This window comes from Eptatretus burgeri, chromosome 7 (genome assembly GCF_056783735.1).
Source record: "Eptatretus burgeri isolate ZD-2024b chromosome 7, Ebu_testis_v1, whole genome shotgun sequence".
NCBI lineage: Eukaryota > Metazoa > Chordata > Myxini > Myxiniformes > Myxinidae > Eptatretus > Eptatretus burgeri.
The window spans coordinates 105,834,139-105,851,603 of record NC_140967.1 but is presented as its reverse complement, the minus strand read 5'-3'; the positions used below and the strand labels follow the sequence as shown (position 1 = coordinate 105,851,603).

Here is a 17,465-nt window from a genome sequence, read left to right as displayed (position 1 = left end):
TTTGGTTCCGGTATCCGCTCGAGCGTGCGTTAAATGTAAACAATTTTTTATCTCCCGAACATTCATTGGAACCTGCCGGGGACATGTATTGCAATTCTCACTCTTGTTCTGTCTGTTACTCTGTCTGTTACTCTGTCTGTTACTCTGTCTGTTACTCTGTCTGTTACTCTGTCTGTTACTCTGTCTGTTACTCTGTCTGTTACTCTGTCTGTTACTCTGTCTGTTACTCTGTCTGTTACTCTGTCTGTTACTCTGTCTGCTACTCTGTCTGCTACTCTGTCTGCTACTCTCTCTGCTACTCTCTCTGCTACTCTCTCTGCTAGCCTGTCTGTATGTCAATCGCCTACAGGTCACATTTTTATTCCGATCTTCACGTACCTTCACTACTTGGTAGAGGTAGTGACAAGCTGGAAGCCTATTGTTTTTTGAGGTCAGTAGGTCAAAGGTCAATCAAATTGTCATTTTAAACTGATTCACTTGATAGATATGTATACACTCGTTGAGTATGCTTACACATTGTAAGCAATAACGAACTGTGTTTTCCCATTGTCTCGGGTCACTCACCTGCATTTATTTTTTTCCGTTTATTTATTTTCATTTATTTATATTTTCATTTACAGACACTTTCTGATGGTTCTGTGATTTTTTTTTTCGGTGTATCTGCTTCTATGTCTGTTGGTACGTGAGATTTTGGCTTTCTATGTCACCCACAATGTACAGAACATAAATATCAGTCAATCAGTGAGTGATGAGAATGAGCTTTATATATTAGATCATCATCATCATCATCATCATCATCATCATCCCTTTATCCCTGAGCAGGGGTCAGCTTTTTGCAGGCTCCAATCATGGTACCCTTTCTTGTGGCGATGTTTTTATGGCCGGATGCCCTCCCTGACGCCAACCCTTTAGTCGCCTTCGACCCTGCAGGGATAATTACCAGTATAATGGTGCTCATTTCGCCAACCTTCGGAAGGATGACAGGCTGAGTCAACCCCCCTGATGCTAACTCGGCAGCCAGCGGGGCTCAAACTCAGGACCCCAAGGATCCCAAGCCACCGCCTTAACCACTAAGCCACACCAGACTCATAGCTTTATATATTAGATACTGTATATAAAACTGTAAAACACGGCAAAAACAAACCCTCGTGGAGGTGAAGTCTTGGTTCGACCCCTGTGGGTATGTCCATTAATTACATACTGTTTGAACGTGAGTTCGACTGTGAGTACGTCTATGAATTCCTTATTATTGGATCTTGACTGCATCTATTAATTACGGACTATTGGAACATACCTTTTAGACAAGTGGACCTTTGAAGCCCTTCCACCTTTTAGACCATTTTAAACCTTTTATATCCTTTGGACATTTGAAGACCCTTTAGACTATTTAAACCTTTGCATCCTTTAGACCCCCAAAGACCCTTTTAAACCCTAAGACCCTTTAAGACCCCAAAGATGCTTTAGATGCCAAAGACCAGCAAGATCTCTAAAACTCTCTAAGAACCTTGAGATCCCAAATACCCTTTAGAGCCTTTATAACCCTATGATCTGTCAAGACCCCAAAGAACCTTAAGTCCCCAAATGCTCTTTACAACCCTAAGTCCATTTAACCAAAAAGACCTGTAAGACACTTAAGACCGCCAAAGTCTCCTAAGACCCTATTAGACCCTTTAGACCTTTTATACCCTGAAGGTCCTTCAGATCCCTTAGACCCTCAGACCTTTTAGACCACTTAAGACCCCAAGGACCCTTTCTAACCAAAAGACCCCATTAGTACCCTTAGCCCCTCAGATGCTATAGACCCTGTTAGACATTTTGTTTGAGAGCCTTCTGCAATAACACTTGAGGTTCATCAGTCATAATCAAAAGGCCTCCCATTGGTAAATCACCTCAGTACCAAGCAAAGAGGGTGCAAAATTTTATTAGTTAATTGTATTTATCTTTCTTTTTTTTCCAGGTTTTGAGCCTGGTGTTGGCTTCGTGGTTAGGGCGGCTGGCTCGAGATCCTAGGGTCCTGAGTTTGAGCCCCATTGGCCACTGAATTAACACCAGGGGGTTGACTCAGCCTGCCATCCTTCAGAGGTTGACGAAATGAGAACCAGTGTACTGGTCCCGGTGTATGCCCCGGTTAGAATAGATGTACCATATCCCTGTGTGTCGTAAGAGGCGACCAGGGTCGGCGTCAGGAAGGGCATCCGGCCATAAAACATTGCCGTAAGAAGGGAACCATGATTGCATGGAGCCCACCGCAAGCTAACCCCTGCTCAGCAGGAAAAATGGCTGTTAAAAAGGCTGTTTGTTTTTGTTTTTTCAGGTTTTGCTCATCTTGGTTAGAGGCATAGGGAAAAGTCCCACATATGCCAAAGTGAAAACGGTGTCCATGACAATAACTTCACCCCATTGTTATGAAATGGATTTTTTTTTTTTGAGATTTTATTTTTTGGCAAATCTCAGGAATTTTTCAAGATATCAGATTGAAACTTACACAGCTTATTTGTACGCATGTGTACTGTATGTGTATAAAATTAATCAAAGGTCAAGGTCAGTGCCGTCCAAAACATGTAAAACACCTATTAGATTGCAATTAGAAAATGTATGAACCAAATGTGTGATGCACAACATTCTATCATGTAAAACACTTGAATTTCTGTTTCCATGACAACTATTGTTTATTTGGATTTCGCAAGTATTGTGCTATGCATGATATCTTTCCTGTTACTTACGAAATCTAAATATTTCGTAAGTATATTGATGACTTCCGTCTTCTGTTTGTGTGTTTGTTTGTTTGTTTGTAGGCACGATAACTCGAGAACGGAAGAAGCTACCAATGTCAAATTACACCACGTGATTCAGGAGGGTGATGGCTAGCGCTGATTAGATTTTGGTCAAAATCGGTCAAAGGTCAAGGTCACAGTGAGGTCAAACATTCGATTTGTCACAGTGAGGTCAAACATAATTCCGTAAATTCATGTGGAGAAATGGAGTATTTTTGCTTCGCTCGACGTTACGAGTTCGTTTTGACTTCGATTTTAATTTCGTCTTCGGTTTTTGCGATCGCTGAGGACGCTTTACACTCGGTTGTCGAAATTCTGGTAAAAATCGAATATTTTGGAGTCGTTTTAAGATTGTATAAAAAATATTTCACTCGCCGCATCACGGCTCATCACGTGGTGCAGCGCGCTTGAGCAGACGCGTCGTTAAGTCACGTAAAGGTTTTGCGTGTGCGCGCTGACAGTGTTTTCGATAAAGATGGTGTTTAAAAGTCATTTTTTATCCCAATAAAGGTTATCGTCGCATGCCTGACTCGCTAAGCCATCGGATTATGTAAAGATTGTTGGTGGATGGCCAAATATTACGGTTTTGGGACTTTGATAACATAATATTAAATAATTGCATGGCGATATGGAGATTTTTGCTTCGGTCGACGTTACGATTTTTGATGGTTTGGTACAGAATCATCGTAAAAACTTCTGGTTTGCGTCGCTACCTTCTCTAGAGACAGCTTTTATTAGACAAGGTCAGAGGTCAAGTTGACGATTTCATAAGTACCAGTCTATGACTGCTTGTTCTTCTGTTTTTCTGTTTGTCTGTCTGTGAGCAGAATACCTCAAAATGTTTTGGACGGATTTGGATGAAATTTTATGGACAGCTTGGGAGTGTGACCAGGATGAATTGATTAGATTTTGGTGAAGATCCGGATCCCGATACTAGAATTTTAAAGTGTTTCTTCATCGTTGAGAGATATAGCCGAAAAAATAAACAGCACGAGATCTCATAAAGTTATTGGCAGATTTGGATGAAATGTTGTGGACATGCTGGGTGTCTGACAAGAACGAATTGATTAGATTTTAGTGACAATCCGGATCCGGATCTGATAATTTGTGTTTGTTTTCTTGTTTTTTTATTTTTAAGTGAGTCTTTCCCATAGAGAGAGTATGCCAAAACGATTATATTGCATGATATTTCAAAAAGTTGTGGAGAAATTATGACAAAACGTAATGGATGATACGAGCAAGCTGATTCGGTTTTGGTTCAGGTCCAGATGCAGATCCGGCCTATCAGTGGGATACAAAACGGGGTAAGTACTGCTCAGTCTGCCGGAGGTATGCGCTCCACCAAGTTCTGTTATAGTTACCCCACCACTGAAGGTGAATGGAGGTTATGTTTTACTCCTATCTGTCTGTCTGTCTGTGAATAGGATATCTCAAAAATTTGTGGACATATTCTGACAAAAGTTGGTGGAGAAGTTGGGTGTGTGACAAGGACAAAATGATTACATTTTGATGAACATCCCGAACGAGAAATTTTTCAGTGATTCTTCATCATTGAGAGATAGGATCAAAAGCAATACATAGCACAAGATATCAAAGCGTTATGGATGGATTCGGACAAAACTTGGTGGACAGGTTGGGTGTGTGAAACGGACTAATTAATTAGATTTTGTTGAAGATCGGAATCCGTATCTGGATTCAATTTTGTGATTCGTCACCATTGAGAGATGTAGCCAAAAACGATATCAAGCATAATATGATCTTAAATATTTGTGGACGAGTTGGAACAAAACAAGGTGTGTAAGTTGCTTAGGTGATGAGAACAAGCCGATCGATTTTAGTTCAGGTCTGGATCCACCCTTCAGTGGAATACAAAACATAAACTATTGAGCATGATGGAGGTATGCGCTCTACTGAGTGCCGTTCTAGTTTATTGTTTGCTCACCTGGAACGTAGTTCCAGAGAGCTTCTGGAATGGTGCATCGTCTGTCCGTCCATCCGTCCACAAATACTTGCAACTTTTTCTCTGCAACTACACTGACGATTTCGATGAATCTTCACCACAACGTTTATCACCAAATTTTGTTTATGGCAATAAAAAAAACGTCGTGCCCCAAAGGGGTCTATGGGGGTTGCCCCCCCAAAAAATATGTATTTGCTTTGTTTTCTGAAACCACAGACACAATTTTGGTGAAACTTGACCACAAACTTTATCACCCGTGATGTCTCAAGGTTTATTCATGACATTACAAAATATAATCCAAAGGTATTTACATTCTTCTCCATTATATATTTTGTGGGTTATCCATGCCTACCAGTGGTTACCTGGTTATCTTATCCATCCACTACCAGGTGAGCACCCAGGGGTACTGCCCCTATGTTTTATTATTCGTTTGTTTGACGTTTCCAACATTGCTTTTTTGACATCGTTCCTTATCTTTCATTGTAAATTTTCTAGTAATGATCTCCTATTACTGCAATCCATTATACAGAGATTTGTAATCCTTATCCCATTGTGGTTTGTTCAAATATCATGAAACTCTCTTTAAATGTTGATGAAATATTCTGTTAGAACCAAAAGTTGAGTTAAAACTCAATTGTTTTAAACATCCTTTATTTTAAGAAAATCGTTTTGTTCCTCGAGTCGGACATTGAAGGTGTTACTCCTGTCGTAACCTGTGCAGGGCCTGGAGGTGTTCTGCACAGAGAGTGGCCTTTGCTCGGATATTTACCTGAAGTTCTACAACACCAAGGATCGGGATGAAGTCTACTATCTGATCGCATCATGCCTCGGTGAGGCGAACTATACACACACACACACGCACACACACACTCTCACACTCTCACACTCTCACACTCTCACACTCTCACACATATACATGTATATGTATATATTCTTTAATATATATAATTTGAAGTTTTTGTTTGTTTGTTTGTTTGGATGCGGTGAAATTTGTCTAATCTCCTGAACAGTGAAAGATAGGAGGAAACCTCTGAAACAAAAAATGTCGGGATGGGCCCCGGGAAGGTTAAGGCCAGGTGGCGAGGCCCCTCGGCTGGGAAGAGGGGGGTGTTTCCCGCCTCACCAATCCCCTTAGGCTATGACTGTCATGGCCCAAAAGGGAACTGATACTGGGCTCGCGTCAGACCTATGTACAGAAGATTAAATTAATTCAAAAAGAACCCGGGTAATGCCGGGTGCATTCACCTCGTGCATATATATGTATATGTATATGTATATGTATATGTATATGTATGTGTATATGTATGTGTATATATATTTATATATATATATATATATATACTGAACAAAAATGTAAACGCACCAACCTAAATATCTAAGTCAAGATTGCCATTACGGGAAAATGGTCAAACCGATGATATGTTTGAGCAATGGTTCCTTTGTTTTGCTCAAGACAGATGTTCCCATTGAAATTGACCACTCTGAGTGTGTGGACTCACACATTGAGTAATCCTTCCCATGAGCACCATGGGGCTTGACAGAGTGATGGTCAGTGAGCGTGACCAGGACACAAACACTCCCTATAGCTTGCCCTATAAAAGGCCTCCCCAAAATGTGGACTGGTGCCAAATGTCAACATGCCACAGATGTCACAAATCTTGAGGGAGCGCGCCATTGACATGCTGAATGCTGGGACGTCAGTACGGGCCGTTGCAGCACACTTCAATGTCCACCACTCCACCATTAGCCGCCTGAGAACGCACCTCAGAGAGACTGGAAGCACCGTGAACCGCCCACATGCCCGGCAACCACGTGTGACCACCGCCGGTCAGGATCGTCACCTGAGGCTGCAACATCTCCGGGATCGACTCCGACCGGCCACGAGGACTGCCGATGAGACTGTCGGGCTGCATAACAGGCGCATTTCAGCCCAGAAGGTGCGTAACCACTTGAGGGAGGCCAACCTCCGAGCCCGCCTACCACACCGGGGACTCGACCTCACTGCAGTCCGGCGTCAGACCCGACTGAACTGGGCCAATGTTCACTTGCGCTGGACCCTCGCACGATGGAGGAGAGTGCTGTTCACTGATGAGTCGCGGTTCCAGCTGTATCGGGCTGATGGCGGACTCCGCGTCTGGCGTCGGGCTGGGGAGCGCTACACTGACGCCAATGTCCTTCGTCGGGTGTCACACGGTGGTGCCAGTGTTATGGTGTGGGCAGGCATATGCCATGGAGAGCGCACTCGGCTTCATTTCATTGAAGGCAACTTGAACGGGCAGCGGTACAGGGACGAGATACTCAGACCCATCGTCGTGCCGTTTGTGCACCTTCACCATGTGACGTTTCAGCACGACAATGCTCGCCCCCATGTTGCCAGGATCTGCATGGACTTCCTCGGTGAGGAGGACATTGATGTCCTCGACTGGCCTCCATATTCTCCCGACATGTCGCCCTTCGAGCACCTTTGGGACGTTCTTGATCGACGCGTACGACAACGTTACGCAGTCCCAGAGAACGTCCGCCAGCTCCGTGTGGCTCTCCAGGAGGAATGAGAAAACATCCCTCTGGCCACCATCGATAATCTGGTGATGTCCATGCGCTGGAGATGCACCGCTCTGCGCGACGCCAACGGTGGACACACCCGCTACTGACTGTGTGAACTCTGACAGTGACACCTCGGTTGTGTCGGCTGTTGTAGCGCAAAGACTGTCGCCAGAATTCTCAAGGAACTCTTTGAAATTTAATGCTCAATTGTCATGGATTCTATAACCAAATTGTTGTGAAGATTTAGTATTAATGAGTTCGAGGTAAAATAGTAACAATCGCTTGGTGCGTTTATATTTTTGCGCTTGGTGCGTTTATATTTTTGATCAAAAAAAAAATATATATATATATATATATATATATATATATATATATATGAGCCTGGTGTTGGCGCAGTGGTTAGGGCAGCGGCTTGGGATCCAAAAGGTCCTGAGTTCAAGCCCCGTTGGGCCGCTGAATTAATACACCAGGGGGTTGACTCAGCCTGTCATCCTTCCGAGGTCGGCAAAATGAGTACCAGTGTACTGGGCCAGTGTATACCCTGGTTAAAATAGGTGTACCATATCCCTGTGTTGTAAGAGGCAACCAGGATTGCGTCAGGAAGGACATCCGGCGTAAAACATGTGCCAAATCACTATGCGGATCATACAGATGATCTGCTGTGGCGACCCCGAACGGGAGCAGCCGAAAGAAGAAGAAGAAGATATTTATACTGTATATACAGTCATGCGCCACTTAACGATGGGGTTACATTCTGAGAAACGCATCGTTAAGTGACGTCATCATTGTGCGAACATCATTTTTTTTTCATTTTCTTTTTCGAACATCATACTTAACAAACCTAGACACCTACGCTATATGGTATAGCCTATTGCTCCTCGGATACAAACCTGTACAGCATGTTACTGTACTGAATACTGTCGGCAATTGTAACACACATCCAAGAGACAGAAGACACATTAGATTTACCTTTGTGCAGTTCATGACGCCCATCAGTGTTGTTAGCTGCAGCTTACAACCTCCTCTCACATCGATTATAGAAAGGTGAATAAATAGCGTTTGGATTTTATAAATACGTAATCATTGCATCGATATTATAATTTTCAAATGAAGAAACGAGCACCTGTCAATTGTGATATATTTTCGGAACAGTGCGATTGTTTTAACAACATAAAAAGCTTCACTAAAAATAAATTTGTGTTTTCATTGACGAACAACAACGATTTATTCATGGAATTCTTCAATTCAAAGGTAATTTACTTGCTAGAAGGTAAACGTGCAAACATTGGTTCAGTTTGAAAGCCGATTTCCTTGAATCCCGATTTAGCACAACCCTGTTTTTTTAGCGATGACATTTTATGGACCTCAACGATCGCATTATAACAGGGCCACACTGTCGTTTTTTTATCATTATGAGGTATGTTCTGTAGAGTGTACATAATTGTATGTGCTATTTTTATATGAGGCTACATCACTTGGCGATTGGAATTTTTCAGCTACATATTTTTTTTCATTTAGTTATTTATTTTTCAGAGCTGTTAGACCCGTCGTATATGCGATCCGTCGTTGCCCGGAACGTCGTTAAGCGGTGCATGACTATATGTATTGTTACGGCTGTGGAAATTCGCAAACCACCATAAAGGGCCCGCAGGTGAGATATCTCCGTAAGTACATGTGTAGTTAGCCCCACCCGTTGTATAGAGGGAATTTATGTGATTCATTCGGGCTGCGACGCTTTGAGATAGCCGTTTTTCTGTTCTATCTTTATTTTGAACCAACCACGTCTCAACCGCCATCACACAGCAACCACCTTAACCACCACGCCAGCCATCGTCAACAACTACAACCACGCTCCAACCCTCAGTCAACAACAACAACAACAACAACAACGCTAACAGCCACGACCTTTACCTTCACAACTCAATCCCGCAAACATCGCCTCACCGTTATTCCCAAACGGCACCATAACCATCAACCACCACCGAAAACCCTCCACCACCTTCGTCTCTATCCTTCTACGGCCATTCCCGTACCACCTGTGAACACTGAGCGTCGGGCTGTCTTGGGCCCGTTCAGCGATACGCACCGAGCCGCGAGTGCAAATAGCGGCCTTTCCGAGGGAAAATTCGGATCATTAACGCTACACGCCCACTTTTGCTTTGTCCAATGAGCAAGCGCAGAGCGGCTTGGCCCCGCCTCCAGAGGCGTCTGTGTGAAATCGATATATGCAAATTCTAGGATCAGGGGAGATTCACGCCCCCTTTCCTCAGACCATTTGGCGAGCGTGGCTCCGCCCCCGAGGTCATCCTGATCCGGATATTTGCGTATTGTTTTCTTCTGCTGGCCTATTAAACGGCGAGCGCAAGGCGAATCAGGGGAGAGTGAGTCAGTCTTGGTTGGAGAGCAGAGTGGAGTCGGGTGGCAAAGTCATCGGAGTGTCATCGAGTTGGGTTCTGGAATTGGCAGAGAAGAGTTGCGGGAAGAGGCAAAGGAGCTCGGGTCCAAGGCGAGAAGGACGGCGGTCGGCGACGAGGTCGCGGTGTGGGATCGTTCGTCGCGGGACCCAAGCCAGCCAGCCATTCTCCCTCCCCCAGGGCATCAACAATTCCCCCTTTCCCTCGCGCTGAGATATTACAACAAGGGGGCCCCGTTCCCACCCCACTCCAAATGTCGTACCAACGAAACCCGCCAAGGAGCAAGGAGTCGGGGCACAGCCACGCGGCCACATCTGCGGCTCGTCTGCCAACGCGTCACGAGGACGCGGGTAGGACCCCCCTGGTCTCGCGGGCCTGGCCGCTCCTTCAGGTCACGCGCGCATATTGGCCTACAGGCCCGTCTGCCCCCTTATCTATGAGGATGACTTCTTTCCTTTGCTTTTGAGTAAATGTGTTGGCGCCGTCTGTAAAGTAGAACTGTATAAGTGTTGCCGTGTGTGCGCGTAGTCGGTATTAAATCTGCGTCGTCGTTGCTTTTGTTTTGATTGCTATATGTGCATTTTGACTGTTTGGCTGTATATGTGTGCTTTCCGTGTGTCGTGTAATAAATGTCTTTGTGTGAACTGTTTTCCCGTTTCGCTTCGTCTTTTCTTTTATTGACCCTCCATCCTGCTTCACGTAAAGGGCTCGTAGTGGGCTTAATACGCCCGGTAATTAATCGGAACCGTCGAGGCCGACGATAACACCACTCGATTATTTATCACTGTAGCATGGAGCGGACCGCTTCAGCGGTTCGTGTCCGGAGTCGACCTGCGGCGAGGTACGATCACCCGGTTTACCATCCGCTTGGGTAGTTAGGTAGGTCGAGTTTGGTGAACAACCCTATTCTACGCGGGTGGCCGATTGGCACGATTGTGGTGAGATCGAAAGGCCCACCCGTGACTGACTCCGGGCGATAGTTCCCGGAGGGTCACGACTGCATTGTCCGTCTGGTGGGCGATGCGGTCGCGATTCGAGTGACGCGGCCGTTCGCACGCCGGCGGGTGTGAATTCGCAACAATATATGTGTATGTATATATGTGTTTGTATATATATGTATATATATATATATATTGTTGCGGATTCCGCGCCCGCCGGCGTGCGACGGCCACGTAACTCGAATCGCGGCACGTCGCCCACCGGACGGACAATCCAGTCGTGACCCTCTCGGACTAACGCCGGGAACCAGTCACGGGTGGACCTTTCGGTCTCACCGCGATCGAGCCAATCAGCCCCCGCGTGGGATAGGGTTGCTCGCCAAATTCGAACTACCTAAGTACCCACGCGGAGGGTAGACCGGGCGATCGCACCTCGCCGCAGGTCGACTTCGGACACGGGCCACTTAAGCGACCCGTTCCGTACTATCAGAATAACCGAGCGGTGTTATCGTCGACATCGACGGTTCGATTAATTATCGGGCGTACTCAGCCCACTACCAACCCTTTACGTGAAGCAAGATGAGGGTTCAATGGGGGAAAAGACGAAGCGAAGCGGGAGAACAGTTCAACAATAAAGCACATTTATTCGCGGCACACGGGAAGCACACAAATACAATTCCACCAAATGCACACAAAAAAAAGAAAACAATTCCATTTACACAAAAAGCAAACATAAAAGTGAAAACACAGTGCAGAGCTAATACCGACTACCGAGCACACGGCAACACTTATACAATTCTACTTCACAGACGGCGCCGACAACACATACCCAAAACCAAGGAAAAGAAATACCCTCAAGAATGAGGCAGGCCTGAGGCCGAGACCGGGTCGGGCCTACCCGTCTGGTGATGAGACGCGGAGCGGCGATGGCCCCGCAACCCGCGGGCCTCGTGGACAGTGCCTGGCAGGGGGTGGGAACGGGGCCCCCTTGGTCGCACTATCTCAGTGCGGGGGGGGAACAGGAGGGGGTTGCTGATGCTCGGGGTATAGAGGATCTTTATTATCCCTGGTGTGCGTCTCCACCTCGGCCAGGTCGCGCTGCCGGCCTCCCTCGGGCGTGCAGCTCCTGGCACCGACGCGAGCACCCCCTCGTCCGACTCTCTTCAGCTTCTCCAGCCACTGCAGGCTTCGGGCTCCAGTCTTCCACACTCGTCCCCTCCGTTCCGACTCCTTCTCGTTCTCGACTCCTTCTCGTTCTCGTTTGCGACCCTCTTCTGACTGACGAACACCGTCCTTTTATCCCCCCGTAACTTCGCCTTTTACCCCCTCCCTTTGACCTTTCACCTCGCTCCCCATTGGCCCGAGAAAAAGTGGGCGTGAAGGCTTTTTGATCCACAAATTTGCATATATCGATCGTTCTGGAGGCGGGGCCAAATCGCCCCTCGCTCACCGATTGGACGGCAAAAAGTGGGCGTGTGTCGTTTTTGATCCGTTTTTGAAGCACAAAATCCGTGATTTTGTACACGCTGTTCGACGCGCGCTCTGCACGAATCCAACACCGGTACCCACAGCGGGGCAAGAACGGTGGCGATGCTACGGTTGCGAGGTGTGACGTGAAGGTCGTGGCGGTTGTGGTGAAGCGGTGGTTGTGGTCGGTGGTTGATGTTGTGGTTGTGATCATGGCGGTTGGTCCAAAATAAAGATAGTAAAAGAAAAACGGCTATCCGAAAGAGTCGCAGCACGTATAAATGACATGTATTCCCACTAGACAACGGGTTTGGGCCTAACTACACATGCACTTACCGAGATACCTCACCTAAGGGACCTGAATGGTGGTTTGCGAATCTGGTAACCACAACACTACCCCCTTCCCTTTTTACAGACTCGTCCCGAGTCGTCAAATTTTCGTGTGCCATCATGTGTAGTTTTCCCCTAGTACATTTTACCTACGGATCCCTGAGTGCGACATTCATGGTATTCGTGTCCCCAAAATAAATAACCTGAGGGCTGCGTAACTACCTAAACAAACTCACTCATACGGACGACTTAAATAAAATTGCCGGCGCTAGACAGACATGCCGGGGGGCGCACTCATATTTACAGTACATCTTACCTTAACTTACAAATTTTACACTAAACCATGGCCCAGGATCAATGAACTCTGCAAAAAGAAAGCAGTTAGCAGGGAGCCAGGCTGCCCGCATGCAGTCTCTGGCTCAAAACAATGCAGGTGACAGGGAACGTGGCTGGCTGCTCACACGCAGTCCAAGGCCTTCCCTTTTGAACTGAACTCAGTGAACCACAACGGTGCTTGGGCTGCACAACGCAGTCTCCGTGCCAGCTCAAGTGGCACACGCAATGAGCACAACGAATGGATGCATGAACGCAAACACGGTGCACGGGCCGCCACTGCAGGCCCGTGTTGTAGCTGCCAACAGGGCAGTTCTTGCAGCTTGCAAACTGTTGCTTTTACGATCCTGGCGCACATGGCAATGAACGGGGGGGGGGGGGCAAAGCAAAATTGAACGGGGCTGGTGAACGTGGGCAGTGGGCATGGCATGGCAAAGGCAGCAGGCAAACACAGCCCGCAGAAGAAGGCCGCTGCAGGCAAACTCAGCCCGCAGAACCAGGCCGCTGCAGGCAAACTCAGCCCGCAGAACCAGGCCGGCACAGGCCTCGAAGAAAAACAGCCAGCAGATGAACTGGCCGGCACAGGCCTTGCAGTAACACAGCCAGCAGATGAAGCTGGCCAGCTTTTGCCGTCAGTGGAAGTTGGTGGAGGGAGTGCGGTGGTGCTGGCCACTTGGAAGGCGGGCTCGGACCTACCTACCTGTCTCCCTCCCACCTATCGCCTTTGCCTGTCACTGTACATACCCACTCCCTTAATTTGTCAAACCCCAATTTAGCCCCAACTTATTTTTTTGTTGTTTTTATTTTTACTTCCCCACTATAAATCGTCCCCTAACCCCCTTTACTGTCCTTGTTCGGCTAACCTATCCTGTCACCTAGCCTACTCCCAACCCCTACGTTCCCTTCCCGGAGGGGAATAAGGGAGAGCTAACGTCCTGTGTCGAGGCCCAACGAAGCCTCAGGATGGCCTCCCCAGAGTTCAGCGATCTATAACCAAAGTGGGTCCAGCGGCCCACAACGACAGCGAGGGGATGGATGGTGCGGAGGGGTACATCTCCTAATCTACCCTATCCATTTAACTGTTAAACTACCCCGGGGCTTTCAACAAGCGCCTCTCGCTTAAACTATTGGTTCTAACAACCCAGATTCCCGTCGCCTGTGTTGGTGTCCTCACAATTTCGGGCCTCGCCCCCCAATTTTCTCTCCGTGCCCTCACACGGTCTCCTGGCTGGGACACGTGGCTCTCTCTGGCAGGCACGACCCTCTGCCGAATCTCCCGCTATGGCACCCCCGGGCACTACACTGCCTCCGAGCCTACCAGCTCCCTAACACCGGGGAGTGCCCCCCATGGCACCTCCCCTGAAACGCACACGTGGCAGGCCGGCCTCCCGGGCCCCTTTCCGAGGGTCACCCGTGCCCACAACACTGCCCACGCGGCTAATGGCGCCCCGGGCCCCGCACCAAGCAGGCGCACCCGTGCCCACTACTCTATCCCGGCCCCCCATGGGCCCATGGCCTACCGCGGCCGACTAGCCTGGTGCCCGGGGTACCCACTCAGCGATACTCACCTTTCGCAGCCACGCTCCCAAGCCCGTCAACAGGGCTCCTGCACCCCTCCAAATGGGTCTCGAGCCTACTTTCCCACCAACAGCAAAACGACCTCCATTTTCAATTTGACTAACCCAGCTAACTCACTCTACACTGACCCCGGGGTCCCTTGGGCGGGAGTCACTCCTCCCCCCAATCACTCATCGCACCATGCATTCCCCATTCACTCCATACACACAGACCCGCTGGCCTCACTCACTCACAAAGCACATGCTTCCACTTCACTCACCAACTCTTCAACACACACACCACTGAACTCTGCCATCCTCCTAACTACATCCCCTAACTAACTCGTGCTCCCACGTCGTCCCTTAAACTATAGCACGTTCCTTTTAACACTACGTAGCTAAACTACGTCCCCTCTACACATCCACAAGTCTGTAAATGTCCTCAAATCAATCCACTAATCAATTCCCCAACCTAAATCTCGCTATTATCCCTCTAACTAATCCATTCCACGGACTCCATGAGGACTTACCCCTGCCCCATGGAGTCGGTCTAACTAAGCTAACCCTTCCCCCTAACTAGTTTTCCATCCTGTGCCCAGGTAAGGGGGGTCTTCCACCCTTTGCCCAGGAATCCTGTGCACCCGAAAGTGAGGCTTGCTTTTTTTTTTTTTCCATGCGCAGCACCTGCGCGGCAACTCAGAGCTCGCGCACTTTGCACCTGCCCGTGACGTCATGCAGCTGCACGTGTTCCTCGTCCCTCCTTGGACGGTGCCATCCGGCAGAGATACCCCTCCTGCCGGATTCCAACCCCACGTGCAGCCATGACGTCACCGTGCGCATAAAAAAAAAAAAAACACAAGCCACACGTCTCGAGGGGTTCCCCACGCGAACACATGTGCTTTGCCCGTTGGAGCTTAACACACACGATCGCGTGGAGAACCCGTCCGGTCCAAATCCATTTACCTGCCTAACCTTGTCCGTCCGCGGGATCGGCAAATCCACCGCGTGCGTTTCCGGACCGGGACTTCACTCTCGCAAGCGAGCACGTGGTGGTCTCGTGCGTTGCACAGCACGAACCGCGTGCTCACTGCTGGGTGAACCCGGCACGGTCCTCGAAACAACTACAGCCGCTACTCGGCTTTCTCTCCTCTGTCGCCGTCGTCGTCTCCATTCCACCCACGCACACCTGCGTGTTACGACGCACACAGTCCACACCATCACATTCACACCGGGAGATGCGGCTGCGTGCTCCCGCATGCCAACCGACATCTCCCTCACATACCGCTCTCTCACACACACGGTCTCCCTTGCACACAGCGACCTTGCACACGGCCGTTCACTCACGCGTGCCTCACTACTCTCACACCGTGCCTCATCCACACACGCGGGGGCACTCACCCGCGGTACCTCACTCACACACACGGCGACACTCACACACGCGGTCCCCTCCACACACGGTGCCTCACCCACACACGCGGGGGCACTCACCCGCGGTGCCTCACTCACACTCCGTGCCTCATCCACACACGGCGTGCTGGGAAGCACGTACTCCGGCACCATCGCCACCACACCACTCACACGTGGTTCCTCACTCATACCGGCCGCCTCACTCACACACACGGCCTCACTCACACACGGTGCCCCATCCACACCCGGCGTGCTGGGAAGCACGCACTCTGGCACCATCGCCACCACACCACTCACACGTGGTGCCTCACTCATACTGGCCGTTTCACTCACACACACGGCCTCACTCACACACGGTGCCCCATCCACACCCGGCGTGCTGGGAAGCACGCACTCCGGCACCATCGCCGCCACACCACTCACACACGGGGTCGCTTCCACACACGGGGACGCACTCACGCCTTGCACCACACACACAGGGACAACCACACTGGGGATTTGTGTCCCCACAAGGGTCTCCGGGGCCTCTACACCCCCCAAGCTCTCCGTGCACCTGTCCACAGCACCCCTCCCCTCAACCTCGCAAAGCACGACCGAACTCACCTGGTCGTGACTCGCCTCAAGGGGGCACACTCCCTCCCCTCGTTCCTGGAGGAGGCCATCCCGCTGCTCGCACCGGGTCCCTACACGCTCCGCGAGCTCACCCCCATTATCCTCCACTACCTCCGTGTGTGTGTGTGCGTCACTTACCCCATCTTCATCGTGTAGTCTTCCCTCTATCGTTCCCATCTCCCGTGTCTCTGCCAACTCTTCACCCTTTACCTCCCTTGTCTCAACTATTATTTCTGTTGTCGTCACCTCGTGTCTCGTCTCACACGTTTTGGTCTCCCCATTTAATTTTTCCCTTTCGGTCATCGTCACGACCCTCGCCCAACACGTTCCACGAATTATTTTTTCACCCGCCTCCACCGCGGGCCTGTCAGCCGTTGCACCCCCACCCAGCTCGTTTGCTCCCACACGTGGAGTCGCCATTTTTATCTCCCCGGTCACGGCCTTCATGCCCGCCTGCAGGCTTCGGCCCATGTTCTGCGTCTCACCCCGCAGCTTTTTCATTTCCTCCTTCATGTTTGTTTCCATTCCGTTCATTTTTGTATCCATCTTTTCGTTTATTTGTTGTGTATTCGCATCCATCGTCGTTTTCACTTCATTCATTTCGTTTTTCATTTCATTTGTGTTTGCATCCATTTTTTCGTTCATTGCCGCCAGCATGGCGCATAGCTGGGCCATGTTGGATGCACGCAGCTGAGCCGTTTCGGCAAGGGTTGGGGAAGGGTCTTGGTGGAGAGGGGGGGGGGAGGTGTCATACACCGCGGCCGCTGCCGCACCCACCTCGGGCCCTGGGTTCAGTTGGGCGAGTCCGTGTTCCTGCACAATCAACATTTCCTGCTCGGGGATTCCATCCTGGACCATGGACTCTACATTATTACACATATACATTTCTAATACCCCCGGCTCCCGCTCGCCTTGAGACGCCATCTTGCTTCTCGTGAAGGGTTAATTTGCTCGCTCGTAATTTGGAGGGAATCGGGGGTCGCTTCTCTCACCCCTGGACCGATTCCCGTGAATTTAGCCGGAGACAGGACAGCCCGTTTTCCTGTTCTCCGATACCAGTGCCGCGAGGAGGGCGATGAATTTGTATCCCACTCCTGACACCAGTGTTGCGGATTCCGCGCCCGCCGGCG

At 49.2% G+C, this 17,465-nt stretch overlaps 1 protein-coding gene across 4 annotated transcripts in view; it reads left to right on the top strand.

Annotated features, from left to right (window-relative positions):
- NSMAF (neutral sphingomyelinase activation associated factor) overlaps positions 1-17,465 on the top strand; it is a 186,827-nt gene that overhangs the window by 37,886 nt on the left and 131,476 nt on the right. For all 4 annotated transcript variants that reach the window (XR_015060510.1, XR_015060509.1, XM_085890199.1 and 1 more), the window contains exon 12: positions 5,456-5,564. Coding sequence is in view for 2 of the 4 variants with exons in the window: in XM_085890199.1 (XP_085746325.1) it covers positions 5,456-5,564 (109 nt within the window). In the remaining 2 variants the exon portion in view is untranslated. The remainder of the gene's footprint in view (positions 1-5,455; positions 5,565-17,465) is intronic.